General features: G+C 43.4%; 1 protein-coding gene across 1 annotated transcript in view; it reads left to right on the forward strand.

The window, feature by feature from the left end:
• The window catches only part of ABCA13 (ATP binding cassette subfamily A member 13), a 407666-nt gene that overhangs the window by 34456 nt on the left and 345524 nt on the right, over positions 1–27686 (forward strand). The window contains exons 4-13 of the mRNA XM_046670200.1: positions 4469–4623; positions 7894–7922; positions 10745–10908; positions 13130–13260; positions 16981–17114; positions 20895–21059; positions 22679–22878; positions 25561–25688; positions 26444–26544; positions 26797–26973. Of these exons, the coding sequence (XP_046526156.1) occupies positions 4469–4623; positions 7894–7922; positions 10745–10908; positions 13130–13260; positions 16981–17114; positions 20895–21059; positions 22679–22878; positions 25561–25688; positions 26444–26544; positions 26797–26973 (1384 nt within the window). The remainder of the gene's footprint in view (positions 1–4468; positions 4624–7893; positions 7923–10744; positions 10909–13129; positions 13261–16980; positions 17115–20894; positions 21060–22678; positions 22879–25560; positions 25689–26443; positions 26545–26796; positions 26974–27686) is intronic.

Consider the following 27686-nt stretch of genomic DNA (forward strand, 5'->3'; position numbering starts at 1 on the left):
CACCTGGGGCTTCTCAGACGTTGTCTCTCCTTTAGACCCCAGACCTATTACCAGTTTCAAAAACCACTTCATCCTTGAAGGATCTTTCAAGCACCTGCCCTGAATCAGAGGTGGACAGCGAGGGCAGGGTCAGCCCCTGGCAAGCCTTCCTCACGGCAAGGCAGCTGATCTCCAGATATTTCCTCCCTGGCCCCGAGGAAGGGGAGCAGTATGTGAATCACCCAAAACAGCGTTCCTAGGAGAATTATTTTTGCCTTTACATCTGGTTGTCTTAAAATAATTCAAATTCTGTAAAAGTTGTCTTATTTGTAAACTAATTAGAAAAATTAACACAAATTGTGGCAGAAACAATAATCCTATTGCTTGCTTATTCCTGCAGCTCTTATGCTGAAAATGGGTCTCTCCCAGCATTAGCTGTATTATTACTAACCTTTATTCCGATCTCCAGAGAGCTGAGTGCTGGACTCTGTGCTAAGATTTTGCCTAGATTCCCTCTGCTGACCCTCCACCAACTCTATTAGGTGGATTATATTCTGATCTTATTTTAAAGATGATTTTCCAAGGGAGACGCTGCTTGGAAAACATTTTGAATTCAAGGGAACCCTCACCTGCTCTTAGTTTCCTCATCAGCAGACTGAAGGCTGGGCCTCGGCAATTCCTCCCACTTCTGATGTTCTCATGTCCTTCACCGGAATCACACGAGCGTTGTTGCTAGATGCAACGTTTGGTTCCCGGCCCTTTGAGATGGTGGTTTCATTACTAGTCTGAGGGCTGAGAAAGAAGTTCAGTCACCTGCTAAGTAGCCTTTTCTTGTGACCAGCCTCCCCCACCCCCCAAATCTTCTTTGTTCCCCCCTTCCTTTCACAACTCCTTTCATTCCTGGCAAGGCCAAATGTTACACAATAAAAGGTCAAAGAAAGAATTGGACACAGGAAGGAGGAAATTGCTCTCCACCCAAATCGTCTTACAGTACTGGGATTTCCCTGGACTCCGGAATTTTTTCTCTCTCTCTCACACACACAAATGAACATTTAATCCAGGATTTTCTATATATTTTTTCCGCTATAAATATGTCTAATGTTGGTAATAGTTCTTAATCTGGTCTTAAGGACAAATTGAGGTACTTTTGAAATACTAATTAGAAAAAGAACATAAAACCAGTTCATTGTTATGGGGAAGTCACCTTGGCTTACATTAGTCTCTATAATCTGATAATTCTGTGGATTCCCGGGAGAGCCCCACGTGTGGGTGAGGCTGGAGAGTTTGCATCACGGTCCACAGCATCCAGGGGTCACTTCTATCCTTTAATTTGAGGCCACAACAGAAGCAATCACTGATTTCTCATTGTGCTGTTGGAGTTCTCACCCACTCAAGGCAAAGGCCACAGTTTAAAAGGTGAGATATCTGTAGAGCGTAACAGAAAGTGATGGAGCCAGCGCTCGGCTACCTGGGCTCACCTGCCTCTGCCCCTTCAGTGCCTCTGCTTTTAGCAAATTCACTTTGATTCTTGGGGCCTCATTTTTTCATCTCTAGTGGCCTGTGACCTGAAAGGCACTGGATTTATTTTATTCATCACTCAGTGTTTGTGGAACCCAGTCTGACTTCATTATAGGATGTGGAGATTAAACAGTGATGTTTGTGGGAGGAATCAGGCAAGCTCTGTGATTATTTCAGGGAAGATTTACCTGTTCACAGTTGTTACTTTGTGTTCACAATGTTCTATAATTTGTAAAATAAAGGAATTGGGATTTTAAGAAACCTAATAGCTTCTGTAACTTTCCAATCAGGAAAAATTGCCCTCCATTTTAGTTTTTTTCCTCTTGGATGTGCTGAATGCAATTGGAACCTAGTTACTTCAATAAGCTTCCAGCAACTTGTGAAATGATTTCCTATTTTATTTTAAATCAGTAGTTTCTTACTGATTAAAAATAAATTCTCACTGAATTTGAGATTAGATGTAGGCTGTGCTGATTTCAAAGGTCATGAGAATGTTTTCTTTTGTTTACTAGTAACAATATTTTTTTTCTCCTATACATGATAAAGTTAAGGAAAATATAGCAATTTTATCATCATTTTCCAATTAGAATTACGTAATGTGCATTTTCCCAGACCAGGAGGTTAGTCCGTGGATCCTGTGTATCAGAACCACTACGAGGTGTGGGTTGAAACGCAGATTCCTGGGCAGCCTCTAGACAATGGGTGGGTGGTGACCCAGAGTCTGTACTTTAACAAGCTCCCCTTGGTGGTCCATCAGCATACTGGAGTCTGACCACGTCTGCAGGAGTCGATTTCTAGGAGCCTCATTTTTAAAGACAAAGGAAATCCTTTCCACAACATAGGCTGTCATGCGTTTAACTATTCTTCTGTAATCGGACATTTACATAGTTCCTGTATTTTTCTCTTTTGGATTGTTGCTCTGATAAACATTACTGTTTATACATTTTACGTTTGTTATTATCTTCTGGGAGTAAAATTACTCAAAGCTAAAATAGAATTAAAAGTAAGTGAAAAAAACTGGAGAAGATATTGCTTACAAATGTGACAAATGTGACAAAAGGATACTATGTTTAAAGCATAAAGAAGACAGTGAACAGGCCAGTAGAAAACCAGACAAAGGCCCTGAGCATCCATCTGTAGCGGACCTCCCTCCTTCATCCAGACCCTGTGTCAAGGGCTCTGACTTCTCTCCTTGGTGTCCAGTGGGCATCCCAAACTTGGATGTCACTGACGCCTCCATTCCCACTCCACACAGCAGTCCTTCTCTCATGAGGGGGAGGTGCCACCTTCCACCGCTACCGGGCAGTCCTCCAAGATGCCCTGTCCCAAAAGCTCCCCATCCTCATGGTGCCCATGATTTGTTCTAATGAATTGTGTAAGACACGCAGACATGGAAGTGACCATCTGGAGAGTCCCTTGCTGTCTCTAGCAATTGAGTTGCCCTAGGATGGGCTGTCCCTCCATGGTCAGTGGTCATTAAGGCCCAGATTTCAGTTTTACCTGGTAAAGATCTGCTGCCTGATGTGCACAGAAGCCAATACCATGGCACTGGCTTTTGAGAAAAGAAAAGGCTTTATTGCGAGGTTGACCAGCAAGGAGATAGGAGGCAAGGCTCTTAAATCTGTCTCCGTGAACGAAGGTTTGGAGCAAAATTTAAGGAGTTAGGAGCTACTAAGCTGCAGCTGGGCCCATGTAAGCTGATTGGCTGGTCTCAAATCAGTAATCAAGCTACTCGGTCTGCTGGAAGCCTGATTTTCCTTATTGAAGGCCGGGGTCATCCTGGGGCTGTGGGTTCCCGCCTAGCAGGTGCACAGGGCCATCTCTGTTATTGAGCAAGATTTGATTAGCCAACAATCTATTTTAAGGAAGCTCAACTATTTTAAGCTGGTCAGTGTCTTATGTGCCATTTCAAAAGCCTCAGAATACAGAAAATAAAAGACATGGTTAACACACTCCACATCCAGTTCATTAAAGGTCCTCTCAGACTGCTTCCAGAATGGACTTGAGACCGTCCACTTCCTTTCTCCAAAGCCTTTTCACTGTTTGCTCGTTTCTACCCTGTCCTTCTGAATCTGCCTCTGCCCTGGAACCAGAGGGCTCTTTTAGAATTGAGATCAGACTAAGTGGTCCCCGGTGACGCCTGTCCCAGCTCCCCACTGTTCCTTCCCTGACTGGGCTCCATGTCCTGTGGCCACTCCCCACACCACAAGAATCTCTCTCTTCCATCCTTTCTCTCCTTCCCTCTCTCTCTCTCACTCTTTCTCTTTCCCTCTCCTTCCCTCTGGCTCTCTCCCTTTCTTCTCTTTCCCTCTCTTTCTGTCCCTCTCTGTGTGTTTCTCTCTCACCTCAGCCACCCTCACCTCTGGGCCTTTGCACGTGCTTCCTCTAACCAGCCCGCACCCCACACTTCTTCCTATTGCCCCACCATTTTGTTTTTCAGGTTTTGGCCCAGCATGGCCACCTCTCAGGCCTGCCATGAGCACCCTCTCTACAACAGACTTTTCCACTCACTCCTATCTCATCACTGGGTTGGTTTTCCTGGTACCCTTTACCTCACCCTGTAATTATGAGCATATCTGTTCATTAATCTCCTATCTCCTCCGTTTGCAGGGATGGGGTCTGTTCTGTTCCTGGTATGTTTATTACCAGCACTTCACACAAGGCAAGCCGTACGACATGTGTTGAATCAATGACAAAAAATGAAATGTCTAATAAGCATAAAATAGTTGAGCTTCACAGATTGAGAACAATTTTCTAATTTTAAATCAGCAAAGGTTTTTTTCAGTGATAGTTTCCATTCTGATAGAGGGTTGAGTAAAATGGACTCGTAAGGGCGGTTGGTGGAAAGGTAAATTGGTACAAGTTTAGTCGGAAACACTCTGGCATTGGGTATCAAGAACCTTAAAAACCCTAAGGAAATCTGTTCTTGGAAAAGAGTTCTACTTGTGGTATTTATTCCATTTATTTAAAGTTCGTCTAGGTTCCAAACCACAGCTGGCCATCACAAGAAGTTCAATGACCTGGCCTTCTTAAAAGAGACACAGGACCTTGCTGAGGAAATTAACGAAATGATGGACAAGGCAAAAAACTTGCAAAAACTTTGGATAGAAAGATCCAAGACTCCAGGCAAGTAACCCTCTCCTCACTGAAAATCGCCTGCCAGGACCCAGGCCAGGCAGGTCTCCCGGGGCTGTAAGGACCCAGAATGTCTCTAAAAGCCTATTCACGTTTTAGCCTCCTTATTGCACTAGGCTGTCATTGTGGACCTTAGCAAAAGGGGCACCCTCCATGGGGAGGCCCAGCCCCTGGGCTGGGTTGTGAAGGGTGGGGATGGTTGCCCACCGCCTCCCGTGGAGGGTACCTTGGGCACAGTCTTCAGAGGGGCTGAAGCCCATCCTTGATTTGTCTCCCAGGGTCCACTCTCCCGTCTCCTTCTCTTTCTTCTGTTGCTAGCTTCCTTTGTCACTCCTTCTTCCTCTGTTTTTAAAGTCTGTCCCCACCTTCCACATGCACATGCACCCACACGCACTCAAGTGCACATGCACACACACTCCTGATTCCTTTCCTCCTTCTGGTGGACGTGGGTTGGTCTCTCTACGTTAGTAACACTTTAATTCAGTTTTGATGATTAGTTCGCTTTGATGACAAACATTTGGATTGTTGGGGCTGATTATTTCTGTTCCTTATGAAGCATGTCCACCTTCTAAGAGGCTTCAACTCTTGTTTATATATGTCTGATAAAGAAAGTTAGAATGGATGTAGATCTTAGAGAGTTCGGTTTACAAATGGAGAAGCTTGAACCTTGCTGGGGCGCTGCTACTTGCCTGTCTTCACATGGTCAGGTCATCGCCCAAACTTCATCAATAAATTGGGGCTACAGTGATCCACCTGTTTTTTTCTTTTTAGCACTATTGCATCCACTGCTGCCAGACAAAATATGGGGCATTCAGTTCAATTTGAATTTCAGGTAAACAACAAATAACTTTTTACTATAAGTATGTCCCAAATATTACATACTTATAGGTAAAAAATTATTCATTGTTTAGCTGAAGTTCAAATTGAACTGGACATTTTGTGTTTTTATTTGCTAAATCTAGGGACCCTAAGTATCCATCTCAAATTTTTCTTTTTATGTACATGTTTTTCTCTTCATGGAGTGTATACAAGAAAGTGGAATGAAAAGTTTGGCAGAAAAATGAAGAATAAGCTTGTAGGGGAGGAAGAAATTTTCCTCTGCCTTCTAGGTTTTTCTGGCTGGTCTAAGAATCATATTGACATGAGACAGAATGACAGGAGAAAGTCAAACAAAGTTTAATAACATGTATACATGGGAGAAACCTAGGAAAACTGAATAACTCACCAAGATGAGTGAAGCCTCCCCCTTAAATACCATCTTCAGCTAAGGACAAAGGAGCATGTTGGGATTAATGATTTGGGACTTCAAAGGGGAGGGAGGCAATTCACATGGAGATGGGAAAGCAAATATTTAGTAAACATGCTCGCCATGCCTTACGGAGACAATGGGACATGGAGAGGATTTTGATCAAATGGGCCTAGCTAGATTCCTCCCTGTCTGCCACACCTGGTTCATATTACACTATAGTCATCTGTGGTGATAGCTCCTTCCTGCAATGGGCCTTCTATCTTAAATTCTTTTAGGTATTTGGGAGGAAGTTCAAAGTTTCTTCCTGCATCTTTTGTTCTTAAAAATAATCAAGCTAAAGTGACACATTTTTGGGGTGACACATTCTGCTCTCCTACAGGCTACTCAGAGGAGGTGACGTGATGTGTTATTTCTGAAAGAAAATGGCACCTTTGTACCGGGTGGGGCAAGGCAGGCAGGTTTCACAATGGACCCAAATGCACCAACAAAAGACCAGAATAGCTTCAAACACCAGGTGGTGGAGTTCTTATATTAGGCACTATTATGGCATCATTCTACTTTCATAAAATTTGTTTTTCAAATGTGGTTTTCAACATTCTATTAAAAGGAGAACTAATTTTTTTTTGAGATGAAGTCTCCACTTGATTTTCAATTTGCTACTATTTGAGCCATTTCCCACAGTATGTGTATAAAAGAAAACTTTTTCCTCTACTCACAACATTTCTGACAGCAACTGTGCGGCTTTTCTACACCAAGCAATTTTCCGGTTCTCTGTGGAGACCCACTGAGTGTCCTACAACTTAATTCAGTTCTGACACTAGTTTCCCAGAGTGAGCGCAGACCCTGCAGGTTAAGGGCTCAGTTCCAGGAGACTGTCCACACTTCAGACGCCAATCGCAAATAGTGGGTCCCCAGGGTACCCACACTTCTGTCCAACTCGGCTATGATTGGTGTTTCTCACAACTCCTTCCTTAGATTCTGTAATTTGTTAGAATGGCTCACAGAACTCAGAGAAACCCTTTACTTACAGGTTTATTATAAAGGATATTATAAAGAATACATTATATTGTAATGAACAGCCAAATGAAGAAGTAATAGGAGGAGATTTGGAATGGCCCCAAGCACGGGAACTTCTGTTCCTGTGGAGTCGGGGTGCGCCACCCTCCTGGCATGTAGATGTGTTCACAAACTAGAAGCTCTCTGAACCCCATCATTTACCATTTTGATGGAGGTTCTATTAGGTAGGCATGATTGATTAAGTCATTGGCTATTGGTGATTAACTCAATCTCTAGCCTCTCTCCCCACCATGGAGGCCAGGGGCTGGGCGATGGGGCTGAAAGTTCCAACCCTCTAACCCTGCCTTGGTCATTCGGCCGCCAGCCCACATCCTGAAGCTATCTTGGGGCCTCAGCACCTATCATCTCATTACTACACAAAGAGACATTTTTCTCACTCCAGAGATTCAAAGAGTCTTAGAAGCTCTTGTGTCAGGAACCAGGGGCTAAGACTAGATGTTATAATGAGAGATATTCCAGCACCCCCATCGCTCAGGAAATTCTGAGGGTTTTAAGGGCTCTGTGTCAGGAACGAGGGACAGGGGCCACGTAGATATTCCTGATTATGTCACAATGAATATAATGTGAAAAATCGTAATTTTACTTTTCTTTCCCTCAACTTTTCTTGCTTTTCTTTATTATCCCCTCACTTTCTCTGTCCTGTCGTGAATGCTCACAATGCTTGTAGAATAGAGATTGATAAAATAATACTTTTTGGCAGATTATTGAATTTGATTTGCCTGTTAAATCGTTTTCCAGAAATTTATTTATTATCAATGTATTTTGGCAATCAAAAGTGACTGTTTCCTTCAGATTTAGTCTTCAGTTTGGGTGTAATCGTCTTTTGGGCTGGGATTCTGTGATGGTTCATTTGATTTTAGAACTAAAATAGGCACTCAGCAAATGCTTTCTGATTCTTTATTGAACTAATATCTCTGAAATCTTCTTTATTGTAGATTCTTCTTATGGTTCCAGTTTTTTAATGGTAAGTATCTTAACAAAAGTTTGAAATTCAGTCTTCAGAGACTAATGATTTAATTAAAAAACACTGGTTTTAAATTTAATTTGTTCAAACACTTCTTTCTAATGATTTGATTTTTGATAACACTATGTAGAAGATGTATTTAAGACAGCCAGAATGGCTTATGAATGGATTGAAAGACGAGTTTTAGTTTTCTTGAGCAAGGCTCTCCGTCTAGGGGAAGCAGAAGGTTGATGTTGAGGCCTGAGGGTGGTGGGTGACGGCAGCGTGAGTGGCTTTATAAGATGGGCTTGGAGTCCATCTGATCTCATTAGGTCTGAGATTCATGTGTTTGGCACGTAATTTGACTTGCTCTAGGAACACAGCCTTCAGTCAGGCACTAGTTATGAACAGGGGGACATTTTGCCCTCCATGGGAAAGTTGACAAAATCTGGGCACATTTTTGGTTGATTTTGACCATGGGAATAGGTGATTCAAGCAGGTAGCAGAAAATGTTGGATGAGGGGGCTCAAGTAACACAGGTGATTTGAAGGATCGATCACATAGCGGATATTGAAGTTTCTAAGAATCGTCAAAGGAGTTATGATGGATAGAATGGCAGAGGGTCAGAAGCCAAAATCCTCAAGAAATGGCAGAAAGTGGCCCTGGGGGCTTCTGGGACGCCCTCTTCATTCCTGCTGACGGTGGTGTGGAGGCAGAGGGAGCCATGTCCTATGTGGAGTAGCTGGAGATCTGAAGAGCTTTTATTTAAAACAACCACAGCACTGTACCTAATCAGAAGAAAAGATAGTGTAACTTTTCCGAGTGATGCAAAATGCTGAACTTAGCTTTATCGAAGGAATGGGAACTAGATTGAGAGAAGAGAGCCAGCGATTGAAGGGCTCAGACACAGACATGTAGGCTAGTTCTCATTGGGATGTCATTGAGAGTCTGGCTGTACCGTCACCCAGAGGGAGCGTGGGCGCTCAGGGACAGACTGGAGACTCGCGGTCATTCTGTTTTTCACTTTGCCATTCTTAGCGGGCAGTGTGAAAAAACTCCGGTGTCTAGAATAATCTGAAGGTTCTGTACCACATACCAGGCTCAAAAGGGTGCCTTCTGACCAAGCCATCAATGCTTAGTTAAAATTTGGGTTTTCTTTCTGTTTTTCCCACACAGTTCTTGTCTCTACTCCTTTTAGTGCTGCCCTCGTATTCAAACCTTTCCTGCTTTGCTATTTTTAAAGCAACTGCTTTATGGCTTTAATGAGATGGATTTTGTTACCACTTTCCCTACACCTTTGCCTGAGGAGAAAGTTCTCCTGCCTATTAGAATGAACATCTTTACTTCTTTCCTTTGGTCCCATTTTTTACTCAGGAAAAAGAAATCTGGTCTGTAGTTTCTTATTTCATGCCTGTGCTGGCAAAATATTCTTTTAGCCATAATTTTTAATTTACCTTCCTCCAGTCTGGGGTTCTATTGGTTGTGCCATCAAAACAGCTCTTTGGGTGATGGAAGAGAGGGAGTCAGGGATTTTTGTGTGGAGGAATCATAATATTCCACTGTTTGTACTGTGATATCAGTTATGATTGGGTTCCCCTGCCATTAGAGGAAAGCCTCTAATAACAATAGGTAGTTTATTTTTGTTCACATTTGAACAACTCATCATTCATTTCTAAGATCTTTCTCAAAATCTTAGAAACTGGTGCAACTTCTTATAAAAACAGACTTCTATCTCCCTTTCTCTGTCCATTATTTCTACAAAATTAAAAAAAAACCCAACAGAATAATTTTTTAAACTTACTTTACTAAGGTCATGTTGGCTTACAACATTGTGTAAATTTCAGGTGTGCATCACTATATTTCAGTTTCTGTATAGACTGCATCGTGTTCATGACCAACAGTCCAGTTTTTATCCATCACCATACACCATGTGCCCCTTTACCCCTTTTGTCCTTCCCTCATCCCCTTCCCCCCGGGTAACCACTATCCTTATCTATGTGTTATTACTTCACATATGAGTGAAATCTATGGTATTTTTATTTCTCTGTCTGACTTATTTTGCTCAGCATAATACCGTCAAGGTCCATCCATGTAGTTGCAAATGGCACAATTTTGTCGTTTTTTATGGCTGAGTAGTATCCCATTGGGTGTATATATTTATGGGTGTGAGATGATATCTCATTGTCGTTTTGATTTGCATTTCCCTAATAATTAGTGATATTGAACATCTTTTCATGTGCGTATTGGCCATCTGTATATCTTCTTTGGAAAAATGTCTGTTCATAGCCTCTGCACCCCCCCCCCCTTTTTTTTGGTGAAGAAGATTAGCCCTGAGCTAACATCTGTTACCAATCTTCCTCTTTGCTTGAGGAAGACTGTCACTGAGCTAACATCTGTGCTATGTTCCTCTCTCTTGTATGTGGGACACTGCCACAGCATGGCTTGATGAGCAGTGTGTAGGTCCACATTCAGGATCCAAACCCATAAACCCTGGGCTGCTGAAGTGGAGCATATGAACTCAACCACTATTCCACTGGTCTGGTCCCTCCTCTGCCCATTTTTTGATCAGGTTGTTCAATGTTTTGTTGTTAAGTTGTATGAGTTCTTCATATATTTTGGAAAATTAACCCCTGGTTTGATATATGATTTACAAATATTTTCTTCCAGTTGGTGAATAATTTTTAAATCTTGTTTATTCAAAATAGTGACTTCTCAGTCATAAGTCTCTGCCACCAGAGGTTCCACATTCTCACCCCTTTGCTCTGGTGCCTCCCCCTATCCGCCAATCATTTAATTGGTTAACAAAACTAAAGAGGAAAACTCTTGATATTTTTTTCTATCAGGTGGATCTCAATAAGACTGAGGAGACGATATCAAAATTGGAAAGCCTTCACCAGCAGCCCCACATCTGGAACTTTCTACTTTTACTGCCAAGACTATATGCAAACAATGTTCACATTGCAGATGGCATACGTGGGGGTGTACACCTTCTCCAGGCAGTTCTGAAGTGAGTTAAAAAGAAAAATATAAGTATTTATAAATGTGTTGTTTTTTCCTCCTTACTTTTTAATGGGAAAATATGTATCTCTGAGTAATTGTTTGATACAGGAAAAAAATTCAGAACGATGTCAGCCTGAAATGGCTGGAACTCTTGCATCTCCACATTTATTCCTTGTCTGCCTGTATAAATATTTTACATAAACGCAGTCACACTTTTCAGAGCATATTCTCCCTGATTTAAACAATTTATTTTACATCAACATTTCACATGTTCCAATAGTCTTCAAATGATCATTTCTAATGGCTGCGTAATATTCCATTTTGGTAAGTTATCATACACCATAATTTTCTTGATCATTTATAATTGACTTTCGGTTTGTTTAAGTTTTTCATTATTGGAGGTGATACATGAATATAATAATTTTAACTAATTTCTTAATAAATTATGCTACAATTTCCCAAAATATCTTCCAGAACTGAAAAGCTCAGTTCTTTCTGCTGCGTAACTCACTGAGTTGAACATTGTTCTCCTATTATGGATCTGACCATAATGTTACCTGGAGGTTACCTTTGAGAGGGACTACTTCCTTTGGTGGGTTTCCCGTGTTTTAATAACATGGATTTCCCCCACCCGAATTGAATTCTTTTGTGTCAACCTATTGTATAAATATGGTATTTTATTGGTAAAAGTCTATGTTCTTTTAAGGTTTTTAATTGTTACTTGTTTTATCGGCTGTCAGTGAGAACAATCAGCATTGGCCTTAGGCCAGGGCTAGAGGGGTCCCTGCCCCAAAGAGGGTCCCCTGTCTGGCCTTGAGCAACCTGTGCCTCTGCTGATGGCTCAGGAAGCCCAGAGGGCTGAGAGGATGTGCTCACAGAGCCCCCTCACCTTGATGCTCCCTGACCCAGTGGCCCGAGCCCACTTCCAGAGCAGTGTGGGCCTCTTCCCTGCTACCCCACTGTGAGGGCAGCTCCCACCACTGGAGTGTGCACCCCAAGGCCCAGGGTTGGCAGGATTGTGGTTCAGAGGGTGTGGATGGTATTTGGATGGGCAGGATGGAGTGTCCACATGTGTGCACACAAGGCCCCTTGAGGTGCGGATGGAGCTGGGTGTCCAATGGAGGAGGGGTGAGCTGGGGGAACGGGAGCAGGTGCTCCCAAACCCCTATATTCTGGTGCACAATTCTGAGAATCAGAAAATTCTAAATTTGAACCTGCTTTTCCAGGCTGTTATGCAGGCGTATTTGTCAGTGTAGGAGAATGGGACGTATTTTGACAGTGTCTTGGTTGACTTGAACACGTTGGGGTGCTTCCCTTGGAGGCCCTGCCCTAAACCCTGAGCGTGGGAGCAGTGGGCAGTGGGAGCACCAGGGTTCCTTGGAGAGACAGAGTTTGAAATTAGCAGATATTGACAACGGTTGTTTAACCATATCAGCTTCCACGTTAATTTTCTTTCTATATTTTGCGTGGGTGACGTGATGTCAAGAAAATTTTCATTCGTAGAGATAAGTATTTGCGTGTGGAGCCAGTTTTCGGGGATCTGTCACGTAATCTTGCGATGCTCAAAGATACACAAGAGCGCCATGAGGGACTTTCCTTAACGAGAAGCTATGGGAAAATAAGCTGTTTGAAGCACAACTTATGTATTGCTGGTTGTGTGTTGCTAGCATTTAGATATATTCTCACTTCAGTTGAATAGATTTTCCAACTTATGGGTTTAATTATGATTATTTATAAAATAAAATATTGATATTTAAAAAAACAAAATTAACTTTATATACACGTGGACTCCCTGAAGCCCCTTGTTCTATGAAACAGTTCAAAACCACTGATTGAAACCCTGATGTACTCAGATCCATGGGTTAAGACAGAGTGGAGGATTGGGGTACGTGACAGTCCAGTAGGCTGCCCTCTGAATATTACACTGAGCATCTGAACTTGAAGCAGTCAGATTGAGTGCTATTTTGCTCTTCTGGGGTGACAGCACTTTGCACACGGGTTGGCCTCGTTGGCTGCCCAAATGAACTTAAGAAAGCACTTACCTCTTACGTTTAGTTCCTAGCCCAGGGAATTAGGGTCACATTGAAAGCCATGGTGAATGCTGATATGTAAATGGACCACCCATGTCTTGCACGGGAATGGGGCCCGGTCGGAGTACGGAAGTAGATCTGGAATCGATGCCGCTTGTTTTGCTAACTCACGTTGCTCTGGTTTTGTTTTGGTTCTAGTTCCTTAACATCTCTGGAAGATTTAGATTGGCTGCCACTCAACAACACTTTTTCCAGAGTTTCTAAAATCCTCCTGAATGTGACCATTTCCACGCTGACATTTCTGCAGGAGCATGGAACAGCAGCCACTGGTATGGATCCCTTAGAGCTATTGCGATATTTCCGTTGTTTTACTAGTTAAATTTCTTGACAGCCACCATAGAGCTAAAATGCTGTTCAAAGAAATGATTTAATTAAAATATCAAATGCAAAAAAGAATCAGTTGTTTCTGTTAATAAAAGATAGAAGTGGACTGAAAATTTGGAACTCAGACCTGAATTTGACTTTCTAATATTGTTGAGATTCTGCTGTCATTGCTAATAACAATGTTACTTTTAATTAAAAAAGAACTGATTTCAAAATTCTTTGACCTGTCTTCTAAGGATAGACCTATCACGGGTTCTGTGATTTTAATCTTTCCTCTCTCCTGAGCTTCTAGTGGGAAGAAATATTTGAAAAACAGTAAAGCCAGTGAGAGGAAGCAGGTTAATATAGATTTGTAAAGCCTACTGACTGAATAGACAGCCCTTCTGTTGGGGAGGGGGGTGTTATTTAGCTCTATTCTTGACCCCAGGTATTTTTTCTTTCTTTTTTCATTAAATATTCATTTTATTTTACTTTACTGACAAAATTATGTTATATTTAAAGTATACAACGTGATGATTTGATGTACATATGCATTGTGAAATGATTACCATGATCAAGTTAATTAACACATCTATCACCTCACATGGTTACCTTTTTGGGGTGATAATGTATAAGATGTCTTAGTAAATTTCAAGTATGCGATACAGTATTATTAACTATAGTTGCCGTGCTGTACATTAGATTTCTAGAACTTATTCATCTTGTAACTGAAAGTTTATACTCTGACCAAAATCTCTCCATTTTCCCTACTCCCAGCCCCTGGCAACCACCATTATACTCTTTGTTTCAGGGTATTATTTTATGCACTGTCAACTAGACCTGAACATTGTATTTTTAATTCTCTCCTTCTCTCTTTATCTCTCTCTCTTTCTGTAAGAGAACTATATAGAGAGAACAGTGGGGTTAGAATTCATCCATCCATCCATCCATCCATCCATCTACCTACCTGTGCACCCAACCGCTCATCCACCCACTCATCCATCCATCCATCTATTCATCCATCCATCCATCCATCCACCTCCCATCCATCTGTCCATCCATCCATCCATCAACCATCCACCCATTCATCCATCATCAATCCATCCACCCACCCATCCATCCATTCATTTACTCATTCTCTCATTCAGTAAACACTTATTGAGCACTTTCTAGGAGCCACACTGTCCCATGCAGTAGATATAAAAAGCTGAATAAGACGTGGTTCTTGCTCTCAGGAAAGTCATGTTTAGTAAACGATAGAGATGTATCAATAAAGAAAAAACAAAGGCCACAGTGTAGGGATCTGTCATCTTTCTCAGGAAAAACTTCAAGGAGAAGTTTTGAAGGATGGGTTGGAATTCATCAAAGAGACCAGGGAGCACTGCCAGGAAGAGGAACAGTGTGTGTGAAGTTCTGGGACGTGAGAGGGCCCATGTGTTTGACATTCAGTGTGTCAAGGGTACAGTGGGTGATGGCAGGTAATGGAGGTAATCCAGAGAGCTCAGGCCAGATCACAGAAGGATGCTGGAGCAGAATTAGCTTTGCGTTGTAGAAAGGTACTCCTGGGGCAGGTATCAGGGGTGGATCAGAGGCAGGCAAGCCTGGGATCAGGCGCCCCAGGATTACGTGGTCTCTGTCTTCCATTTACTCTGAAGATCTCAGTCTCCTGGCCTATATAATGAGATGGTTACATACAGAGATTTCTCTGATTCCTTCCGGATTTTTCCTGCTCCCTGGAGCCACCTAACATGACATCCTACATCAACTCTGATCCCACCCCCAGGTTCTCATGACTCAGTGTAGGAAGGACCCCCATAGACAAAAGGAGTTTCTTTGCACACTCTGCAAGACAGAAGCCAGGTCATTAATATTCAACCTGCTTCTCCTGTAAGTTAATTCCAGCGAGAACTGCTATTCCTCATGCTCAGAACAAAACCCAGATGTGGAGTGGGAGACATAAAATACCTCACTGAAATCTTCCAGTGACCTCATTTTACCAAACTCATTAGGAAGCTCAAGTTTTTGTGTATCATCCAAATTACAACAATCAATTTACCTTACAGGTGGAAATATAATTATAGTTAGGAATGTAGTTAAAGTAAGCAATTTTCTATCAATTTTCCAGTGAATCAGAGCTAAGGAATACTATTACAAAACATACTTCTAGAGGCAACTGAAAATTGTCTTCATTTCTGTTATCTCCAAGAAAAATTCTTGGCCCAATAGGCAGATCACGGTGTGTGAAAGGACAGGGACAGGCCCTGTCAGTGGCTTTGGGCTAAAGGACCAGTCATGTTACTGACTGAGATTGTTAATCCATGTCTTCTGAACTCTGTCATTCAGCAATGAGCTTCAGAACTCAAGATGTCTTTTACCTTTTTAGAATAATTTTATTGTTTTATACACATTCATTGACTGGTGTTACCATATATTTCCCCCCCTCCTTTCTGGAATTCTCTGAATAATTCTAATATGTTCTGAGAGCAGTGGAGATTAGTGATTACAACTCAGGCTTGGGAATCAGAGTTTATGAGTTTGAATCACAACTTAATCTATAAGTGTGACCTTAAGTGACTCTCAACGTCTGCTTCCTTCTCCCCAAAAAGGGCATGATTGCTGCACCTACCTGTGGGGTTTTTGGAGATCTCACCAAGACCTGATGTGGGAAATGCCTGGCCTAGGGCCTCGTGCCTCTTCGACACACAATAAATGCTCGTTTAAATCTCAGAGCCAGTCTTTTTCTCTTGATATCGTGCAAAAACAACCAGACTGGAAGTGAGGAGTCTTGGATTCCTGGGGCCCCCCCATCTTCAATACCTTCCAGAAGTTCCCTGACTGGGCTCTTTTTTCTAAGTGGCAGGATTTTGCCTTTTCTGTTGACCCACGGTGTTAACTTAAGGTGCCATGAGATCACGCATGTGAAAATGGTTTTGGGGTGCTTAGCAGGTGTAGGCACTTAGCAGATGGTTGTCGAATCATGTTCTGAAACGATCTAGTTGTTGGGTTTTCAGATGAAGGTTCACCTTGGAATTTATATGCTTTCATGTTTGTCATTGCCAGGCCACACTTGCCAGAGATTTTGTCAAACGTTGGAGAGTCTCTGAGTTGTATTTTGGGTGTGCCACTTGGGTGGCATGCTTGGGTTATTTGGGTAGCTTATGAGCTTTATACCTTGGTTAATTCTTTTAGGGAATCTTTTTTTTATGTTTTGAAATAACTTTTGGAAATATGGTTTTAAAGACTCCTTGGTATTTTGTGCCATGAATATACTGTAATTTATGCTTCCCCCCGTGCTAGATGCTTAGCTAGTTTTCAAAATTTAATCAGTATAAAATCAATGCAGTAACATTGCTGTAGATTACTTTTTCTTCATATATCTGATTAGATTTCTTGAGATAGATTTTTAGAAGTGAACTTATTGCTCAATGACTTGAATTTCATGGTTCTTGAAATGCGTTGTCGGATTACCCCTAGAATCTTTGCAATCATTTTCCTGGGGAGGGGGTGCCATCTGACCACATTCTCTGTGGCATCCACTATTAGCTTCTCCTATTTGATTGTCCAAATGGCATTTGGTCTTCATTTGCTTTCCCTCTAGAAGTGAAAAAGGCATCATTTTCTGAATTACTTTAGACATGTCACACTGTTGAAACAACGGACCGTAAGAATCACTGGTTATCTTGCAGAACCAGGATACAGCCTATCCCTGCGGAAGCTGGTGTGGGATCCACAGAAGGTCCAGGCTGATCTGAAATCCCGGTTTGGTTTCGATGACCTTCATGCAGAACAAATCCTGAATTATTCAGCTGAACTACAGGAGGTACACGTGCTTGACTGCTTCTCACACTGTTGGATTTCTCCTTGAGAGTGACTCTAGAATATGCTCCTGGGGCAGGGTGGGTGGTGGAGTGGGAGAGGGCAGCAGCACAGGAGAGTTCTATTAAAATCTGAGCTCCTTGAACATGACGGGCCCTTGCTGTGTCTGGCTTTTCTAGAAGTGTCCCTTTCTTCTTACCTTGTCATTTTATCCCAGCCTCAAAGGCAGTTTGGAAGTAATAGTCCCTTTATTGCTCAAGACACTAGCAGTGGGAGGAGCCAGCTCAGGTGAGGGTGTGGGATTCTGAAGACGAGACAGCAGTGGGTAGTTGCAGGGATCCAGATGGAGCACAAAGGGGAGGAGAGGATTGCTTTCCAGGCAAAGAGATGCTGGCAGTTGGGGAGCAGGAGGCGGAGGTCATAAAGGACAGCCAGGCTTACCGGATATAAGCCTCACTCTGCAAACTGTGTAAAATAAAGATGTTGGACAGCTGATCCCTTAAGACCCAGTTCACCGCTGCTGTTCCCAAGGTTCTGGGAGGGATCCTTTACCCACACAGCTTCCATTCATCACTTCAGTGCATTTGTGGCGCTTCAGCTTTGCATAGTGCAGGATCCAAGAACTACACACCTGTTTCCCTTCGGTGCGTGGACCTCTCCTCCAGAACCGCCTCCTGGGTGAGGGCTTTTCTGGCGCATCTCTGAGTGCAGGGTTGAGATGCTGAATGGTTGGAGAAACCCACACTCTCCTGTTGGGTCTTGGTTCACACTCAAGGTGTGGATTTTGCTCACTTCTCGGAGTTCTCACAACCTGGTACTTCTCTGAGGGCACTTTTCACGGTTAAATGCAGTCACTGTTAGGGTTCAGACTGTTGCTTTTGACTTTTGGGTTCCGGATCTGTGCAGTTAGTCTGAGGGTGAGATGCTGGCGTTCCCTGGACACAGCCTGTTAACTCCTGTGCTGGCACGGTGTTTGGAAAAACCCCACTGCCAGGCAGGTCATAGGCTTGGCCACAGTATGAGCAGTTTTCTGTTCTTGTCTTACACCTGGCACAATTTTATTAACCATATATCTCCCGTAGGATTTGGAATTGTGAGCCTGGAGTTTCCTACGCACTGTTATAGACAGAATAACCCCAGTCAGCTGAATTTTACTCCAATTTTCTTCGTACTTTATGATGTTATTTTCTCATTATTTTAGAATATAGTTTGAGTCAAACGATATAAAACTTTTACTTTAGAAGGTACACATTTTGAAATTGGAATTAAAAGGAAAATGGTCAGGAAATAGCACTGAGTGTCCATAGTCCATACAGCTCCGTGGAAATTGCGTACCACAGGTATGAGTCCCTCACGGCTGCTATAACAAATTGCCACCAAAGTTGTGGCCTAAAACATCACATGTTTCTTATCATATAGTTCTGGAGGTCGGAAGTCCAAAATGGGTCTCCACAGGCTAAATTCAAGGTGTCTGCATGGCCACATTCCTTCTGGAAGCTCCAAGGAGAAGAAAGGAGCTTTCTTGCCTCTTCCAGAGGTTGCTGCATTCCTTGGCTTGTGACTCCTTCTCTATCCTTGAAGCCAGCAATGGCTGGTTAAGTTTTTCTTTTTTTCTTCTTTCTTTTGAGGAAGATAAGCTCTGAGCTAACATCTGTTGCCAATTCTTCACTTTTTTCAGAGGAAGACTTGCCTTGAGCTCACATCTGTGACCATTTTCCTCTACTTTATATGTGGGCCGCCTGCCACAACGTGGCTTGACAAGTGGTGCATAGGTCCACGCCTGGGATCTGAACTGGTGAACCCCAGGCTGCTGAAACGGAATGTGCAAACTTAACCGCTGTGGCACTGGGCTGGCCCCTGGTGGAGTTTTTCTAATGGTGCATCACTCTGACTCTGCTGCCTCATTCTCCCACACTTAAGGACCTGTGTGATTTCACTGGGCTTGTTTCATAGTCCAGGATAATCTCCTCATCTCAAAATCTGCAGATAAGCAAACTGAATTCCATCTACAGACTCACTTCTGTCCTGCCACGCCACATAACATATTCATAGGTTCTGGGGACTAGGACATGAGGATCTTTGGAGGCCCATTACCCTGCTTCCCACCCTACATAAAGCCGGCATCATAATGGGTTCCCAGGTCCTCCCCTGAGTCCTGCTTGATTCTGGAAACTGCCACTTTCCAGGGCCTCTGCATGTGCGCTCCTGAAATGGAGTCCTCTTTCTCTCTTCCTTTTTCCACTCTCCAGTTAAAAAATGATTCCTGTCTCATGACCTTGTGGAACTCTCACGACCTCACCCCTACCTCTGCCTTCCTGTCCTGCGACCTTCTGTGGTAGCATGCATCCCAGGAACCTGATGGCTGTACATCTGCCTCTTACAGACCATGCCAATCCTCAGGCCAGGGACGGGGCCTTATTTCTCTATTAGGATACATGGTACTTGCTGACATTTTTCTTTTTTTTTTTTAAAGATTGGCACCTAGGCTAACAACTGTTGCCAATCTTCCTTTTAGTTTTTTTTTTAAGGATTGGCACCTGGGCTAACAACTGTTGCCAATCTTTTTTTTTTTTTTCTGCTTTATCTCCCCCAACCCCGCCGTACACAGTTGTATATCTTAGTTGCACGTCCTTCTAGTTGTGGGATGTGGGACGCTGCCTCAACGTGGCCTGATGAGCGGTGCCATGTCTGCGCCCAGGATCTGAACCCTGGGCTGCTGCAGCGGAGCACAGGAACTTAACCACTCAGCCATGGAGCCGGCCCCAGACATTTTTTTAATTAAAGGAAAAAAAAAAACAGAACAAAATCTGTGACGGTCCAAGTGGCTTTGTGACTTGATAGTCACAAGTGAATATTTTTAATCTGGATCCTTAAGGAAACTACAAAGGGAACAAATGAGGCTTTAATGCTTTTTTTCTTTTCTTTTTCTTTTGGTGAGGAAAATTGGCCTTGAGCTAACATCTATTGCCAATCTTCCTCTTTTTGCTTGAGGAAGATTGTCCCTCAGCTAACATCTGTGCCAGTCTTCCTATATTTTGTGGAATGCCACCACACCATGGCTTGATGAGCAGTGTGTAGGTCTGTGCCCGGGATCCCAACCCACAAACCCTGGGCCACTGAAGTGGGTCGCACGAACTTAACTACTACGCCACCGGGCTGGCCCCTAATGCTTTTTAATCATTGCCATCGATAGAATTTCTAAAAGGTGACACCACAATTATTGTAAAACTATATAATAGGGGAATGTGGTTCATTCTACCACAAACATAAGTATTTTTATAGAGCAATGTTAGAAAAACTGCGTGTGGAAGTTCATTTACAGAAATAACGATTTGGCTCAAAAATGTTGAACAATTTCTGACCCAGAACTCCAATTTGAATCCTTCCAACTTAATCCATGTTTGATAATTAGAAAAGAAATGTTTCTGGCAAAGCAACTCTGTTAGTCCCGGGTGTCCATTAATCTGGGCTGGCCCGTGTTTGCTTTTGGCCAAAGAGTGAAAATGAAGGATATTTGATTCATCCCCGCATCCTCAGCCTGGAGAAACGGCTGTTCCCACTGCTTGTGGACTCTCTTGAAAAATATAATCCATTTATTCCTCAACTCCAAAAGCCTTCCCTCAAGGCACATTCACACAGATGTTATAAGTGACACTTAGCCTGTTACTTCTTCAATCAAGCACATGTCGGAGCTTTTCCTTTGGCAAGATTGTGATATTGTTCTTAGAAGGAACATTCTAGGATAAAAAGCTTGACTTCTAAATAGTTTTCATGTCGTTGCCAGATTCCGACAGACGGTTCACTCGAGCGGATGGTGTGTTCAGTTTTGTCCCACACCTCCGAGGATGAAGCTGACAGAGAAGGTCACCCCGGACACTGTCACCCCAGGTGGTCAGCGGCCAAAAACTATCTGGTCCGTGCCGTCAGCTCGCTGCAGCTCTACAAACAGGTGCTGCCCACATCAGAACACAGCTGTCCCGGCGTGCACCACTTCTATGTGTGTGCAAACCCATTCACTTTCCTCCTGCATCTTTCACTGTGTGATTTTGTTTATTTTTGTTATTTTATCTTATTTTGGTAAGAACATTTAATATAGATTTACCCTCTTCACCGACTTTCAAGTATTGTGAACTACAGACACGAGGCTGTGCAGCAGATCTCTGGAGCTTCTTCATCGTGGTGACTGAAGCTTTGAACCCACAAATCCATTCACTCCCCCTGCCCCCTGTTCACTATTTCATTCCATGTCCCTCCCAGGAAAGGCCTTAGGAGCCCCACGTGCTGGCCATATGTGCCCCTTCTCCCATGAGCATCCATCGGCCTCAGCTCGCTGGGCCCTCAACACAAATGTCACCAGAAAGTCCGTCTTAGACTTAAACGTGCACGAGGCAATTACAAAAACCACCATCTATTTTTGGCCTGTGGGGTTTCCACTGGGCTGCTTTGACCCCTCCTCTGGTTCGTGAGTGCGGGGATTCAGCACCCCAGAGTACTTGGGGTGCCCACTGGCCTGTCCCTTCGCTGTGGTTTTGTCTGACACTGGCTGTGCCCAGACAGTGACTGTGAATTAAAGGGGAGCAATGAGAAAGAAGGCTGTGATCTGTTTTCACGGAGCGGCTGGTGTGGCGCAGAGCACCACAGTGATTCTACGACGGCCTCGGAAGCCCGGGGGGCCCTGGCCCCTTCCCAGCCTTGTGCTTTTCAGGGAGGCTGTGGAGACAGGGGCCCATGTGATGATCACTCTCCATGCCCTTTATGGGCATTACATTTCCCATCATATGTTTTCCTCAAAACCCACACATTTTAAACTGTTTTTGCCCTAATGTGTGTCACCGATAAAGATCAAAATCTCAAATAGTGGATATTAAAAAAGTGAAGGTGTGATTGTCTGTCTGGTGGCACTAAATTTATTTGGCACTAAAATGATCAAGGGACAGCATTGAACTGACTGATCAGCATGGGACCTGGTCAGGTAGACACATTCGCTTTGCACATCCTCTGGGTCACCTAAACTCATGGTTAATTCAGGGTTATTTCACACAAATAAGCATTTGCTCATCATGCAGTTCCCTGCGCTTTATGATTTGGGCATGAGCGATCTATTTTGGTGTGATATTGATGATAAGCTACAACACTAACTGCCTTTAGTATCATTATCCCAAAGTCCATGACCTAAAATGGTAGTTAATAACTATGTGTTAGTGATGATATAATTTTAAAGTATATGAATGTACTTATACTATCCCAAACATGTCCGTTTAGTTTTTAAAGCATATGTCACTTGTTTAGAAATGTATGTTATTATCTTATCTTGTGGAAACTGGATGGAGGAAGGAAAGAGAGAAATAAGACCCAATTAAAAAATTGCTTGCATCCATTGTTGCCATTTGTAATCATTAATTTCTGAGTGGAAATTCAATCATAATGCAAGTAACAGACATTTCAATCCGCCAACAACATCAAGATGGGCTATCTGTCGTCTAGAATGGTCTGTTAATGTTTTTAACTAAATACTATTATTTCTAACCCATTGTTATTGATAATAGCGTTTTGTTTCTAATTGTGTAGGTGTTTGATCGGTGGCAGAAGGGCAGCCTGTGTCAGCGAGTGCTCGCAGGGACCAGTCACAGTCTGGAGGCCGTGAGGAGTCAGTTTCAGGAAGAGAGTGAGCCGTGGAAGGTGGCAGAAGCTCTGCACACTGCGCTTCTCTTCCTGAATGATAGCTTCGCAGCAGGTGGCCCAAGAGGCAACCAGACATCTCCGAAGATGTAAGGCACATTTTCCTCCTTGATATTGGTTAGGCTAGACCACCCTGAATTTTGAAAAGTGAGTGATGAGTGTGTTAGGAATGCATTCTGTAGAACTAGACAATGAGTGTCCAGCTAGCAGCTGGAAAAGGCAAGGCTTGTATTGCGGACTGCCGCGGAGTTTTGCGGTCATCCAGATGCCTGTTCAGATGTTGAAAACACTCTAATGGGGGAATGACATTGGAGAAGGTGTCAGCATTTTGGATTTTAGGTTTTATGTATTTGACATTTGTTTAAAGATGAACAAAAACATTTTAGAGGTACTTTTATGTAAGGAACTACCTGTTTTTGTATTTATTTAAACTTTTTGTATAGTTGAAATGTTTATATAAGATCCATAAATATTTCAGAAGTGGGAAAAGTGGAACTTGTGGCTTCTTCATTTGTAAGGTAACCAGAATTGATTCACCAACATGGTCTTTCTCTTGCGATAAAGGATCTTCTTCTTCAGTGAGTGTGGCCATTTGGAGTAACGATGAATCTTATTATGCTCCTGCCCAAGTTAAGGTTCTCCTCAGAAGAGAACAATAGGATTCCTCAATATTGTCTCAAAAGGGTTCGTTTCAAACTATGGGTCACAGAACCTCTTGCCCCCTATGTGGCATGAGAAGAGAATTGTTCTGTCACAATTGTTGGGGCTATCTTATGTTTTTATGATGTAAAACATAACAAATAATAAATCTAAACATTTCCAACTCTTTCACTTTTTCTGGAACCCAGTTAGAAGGCAGGATCTTGCTTTTGAAGATCCAGTTTCCCAACTTTTACTTTGCGCTGGAGCACGTGGGTGCTAGTGATGGGGACAGCAATGCAGTTCCCTGCCAGGCCATACAAACTGTCAGAGAGCGATGTCAGGAGCCAGAAGCAGATACCTTATAGCAATTAGCTGGACTAAGGGCAGGGACAAAGCATTCTGTCATCCCTGAACTTCAAATGCAGGGCATTGCCTCGAGGGGATTGAAAACTTTCCTGCTTGTCTGCTTGGATTATCCGTTTTGAAACTGTTCTAAGATAACATCTCTGTTACTGAATGCACGTTCATAGAGACACCACCTTAGGTCATCTTAATGATCCCATAAAGCTCCAGTGCGTCCTGGCACTCTCACCCAGGGTTTGGCCTGCACTTGGACAGACCAGGGCTCTGAAAGCCCCAGGAAACTCTCCCTGGCTCTTAGCTTGTTCAGGGCTAGCTAAGGGACATTGGAGGCTACATTGCACTAAGTACCAAGAGTGCGCAGCCCGAGCTTTCCCCCCCGCACACATACTTCTGCACACACTCAGGGTTGGGAGATGAGAGCCTTGCCCCGCCTGCTGTGTGCGCCGGGCCAGCAGTTGGCCCTCTGAAGCTGCATTTCTACTTGCACACACTTTTGTTATGGGTAATACAAGGGGCTATCTCAATAACAAGCAAGTCCGTGATGGTCCAGCTCTGGCCCCTTAGTCTCCATGGGCTTGGCCTCCCCATAGGCTGATGGCATTTTCTGGCTATCAAGCCCTTGGTCTGCTGGAGGCTCAACACAGGACTCCCCAGTGGCCCTGGGTTTTACCTATAAAGAAAGAATGATCGGCCCACTTTGTGGGGCTACCATGGAGACTGACTGATGGAGACCCTGTGTCGATAATCTGCCAAACTTAGTGGATGCTCACAAACATTGGCCTTCTCTCAACTCTTATTCCTCCTTCTAAACTCACCCCTCTATTCCTCTATCCTCTTCTTTACAGACTCACTGCCTCTCCTATGCTGATGTCCCTTCGTACATTCCTTCCAGAATCTGTGGTCTCTTTAGTTAATTCCACTATTTTTGCAGTAAAACTTTTATTTTACAATTTCCTCTCATTCTCACAGTCACTTTCTCTCCAGCTGCTCTTCTGGGTTGTTTCCTCCATCCTCCCGTGTAAGACTTCCTCCTCCTCTACAGGCTGGAGCCCAGAGAAGCAGCATCCCTCCAGCCCTCTCTGTCTTCCACGCAGAGGTACTCAGGCAGGAAGGCAGCTGCTGCTCCCGCTGGGTAGCTTGAAGTATCCCCCCAGTGACTTTCTGCCTGGCTTCCCAGGGCAACATGGAGTCTCTGCAGTTGGCCCAGCTTGGAAGCTCCTTCTGTGTCTGCAAGACGTCTGGACCCTGTTTGCCTTGTCCCCCTGGGCTGTAGGCATCAAGCTGCCTGGCTGGTTGTCCTTCCTGGATCTCTGAGAATCTTACGGCTGCTGCTAATTCTCCCCCACTGGGACTACTTGGATGTGTCCTGTACTCCACCACACACCATCTCGACATTCTGAAACTCTTAAAATATTTTTCAGCAGCTGATAACTGGAGGCTTCATGGCAAATGTTTTTAAATCTCACCTGGACCTTTATCCTAACTCTCACCTCTTTTACATGCTACTAGGAATATACTTTGCTATTTTTGGGTAAAAAAAATGTTTAATCCATATTAATTGTCTAAAAGTATTCCCAAATCCCCAATTCGAGCAGTACAATCTATCTAGAAAATGGTTATAGGTGTGTGTGGTGAAGTGGGACTTTTGGTCTAGGAAGGCAATTCCAGAGCAGTGGAATATTGTCCTGGGATCAGAATTTTCTTTTTCCTAGGTGGCACGTTGAACTGCTTTCCATTTTCTTTCATTTATTTATTTTTGCCTTCAGATTACTGCATCTACGGCAATTGCAGAACATTCTCCAAAACCTGCCCCAGTGGCCTGCTCTGAAGAGATTGCTTCAGCTTGATGGAGCTCTCAGGAACGCGATGGCCCAGAAGTTACACTTTGTCCAAGGTAAACTAGCTCTGGTGTATTTGTCACCAACTCATGAGGAGCAAATGTTTGGCAAATTTGGAGATGTTATGCTGATGTTACATACGTATATATGCTTAGCCGTGATGCCCCTGGGGAGTTTTGAATACAGCACACCAACGCTGTCACAGTCAAGAGTGCATTCTTCTCTTCACTGTTGACCAACCCACATGGGGCTGTGACAGGCGATTTCTGAGGACCATGGGTTGATCTTCACGGCCACACCAGCATCCATGATGCTCAGGCTGGAAAGGGACCAGGGTACATCGCTCTGAGTCAGCCTTGTTCTGTTCTCTCTCCTGCTCCTTGGCATCGGGCATGGAGAGCATGTCCCTCCTTGTTCACAGAATGCCCTTCTTTGAACTTCCACTGACTATGGTGGTGTTACTTTTCTGCCTGCCTCAGGGGTGGCCAAGTGTGCGCCAGGTAGGCTGGAGTCTTCTCACCCTCTCGTGGTGGAGAGAGAAGAAATGAGGAGGCTGTTGCTTTTGAAGTAAAACTCTCTTGTAACTACGACTCCATCCTCATGCGTCTTCAGAAAAGATGAAATGTAATTGTGCTGATTATTCTCAGTTTTCCTTTCTCGGGATGATAATAAAATGTATGATACCAGGTCCAAGTTGCTGAAATGCATGTTTTCAGGATTCAGTTTATTGATTCATGGGCGCGTGTAGAAGTCAAGCTTGGAAAAGTCTACCTTAGGTGAATAATAATAAATCCGTCTGTTGATGTTACAGAAGTCCTCATTCGCCTCGAGGCGTCCGCTAACGACTCTAACCTGGGTGGACCTGACCAATTGAAACTGGGGAAGGACATGTTGTTTTGGGAGTTAAAGCAGGTAAAGCACCACACAGGATTACAGATAAACAATTTTGATAAAACATTCAAGAAGCTCATGCAATATTCAGTTTTGCTGCTGTTGTGAATTGTTAGGAAAATAAAGAGAACAACAGGCAAGTTTTCAAAGAACTTTATGTTTTATGTAAAATTTTGATCGCCTCTGACTTCTGTTTGTAGTTCTCTAGCCCTTGGAGAGGGTGTCTAAGCCTTTCTAAATGTTCCCTCCTTCCTGCTCTCATTTATCTTTTAGTTGTTGATGAAGAATGCTACCGACATGTGCCCAAATGGATGCTTGTCTGAGAGGGAGGCCCCGCTGCGTCCTGGGAACTCCAGCATCTGGAAGGGCCTCTGGGGACTTGTGTGTCGTCACAATTCCTCCAGTGAGACCAGTGCTTTAAACAAGCTACTTGACTCAGTAGAGGATGCTGTAAGTATCCACCATTTGATCACTTCCAAGAGCACCACTGGGCTCATTTTCAAGGTTACGCTAGTATTTAACCCAGGATTTTCCAAGGCAGGTGTTGACATCAGCAGATTCCAGCTGCCCCTGGGTTCCGTCCCTCCTGTCTGCCGTAGGATGTTGTGTGCCACCCATCCAGCCAAAATCTACTTGACATTAAACAGGTTTCCCAAAGAGCACCCCACGCTTTCAAACCGTGCCACCCTGGATGTGGGTTCCCTGTTCTGCTCCATTTCTAGCATAAATGCTAAGAAGAGAGGAGGAATATCTTTGGGGATCAGTCAGCTTGGAGCAAAGCTGTTGCTCCTAGTGGCCAGAGGCATTGAAAGGCCTGTTATTCTCATGTCCCTGCCAGGACACGGGCCTGCCTTTGGTGAGCACTCAGGACTGCAAGATGCTGAGCAATTGTTAGTAAAGATAATTATGTTCAGCCCATATTTTTCTTACTGAGAACCAAAAATTATAGCATTCATCTTTTTTGTAGTTCTTTTTGTTCTCAGAATTACCTGTTTAATTTTTAGTCTTCTTCCTTATAAATGAAACCAATGAAATAATGAAACTAGTGAAACAAAAATGATGTCAAAGCAAAAAGAAAATTGAGATAGTAGTGTGTACATAGTTCAATCCAACCAACGCTTTCTTAGCACCTACTCAGTTGCGATGATGTGCTGGACACGAAG

This window comes from Equus quagga, chromosome 8, assembly GCF_021613505.1.
Source record: "Equus quagga isolate Etosha38 chromosome 8, UCLA_HA_Equagga_1.0, whole genome shotgun sequence".
NCBI classification, from domain to species: Eukaryota; Metazoa; Chordata; class Mammalia; order Perissodactyla; family Equidae; genus Equus; species Equus quagga.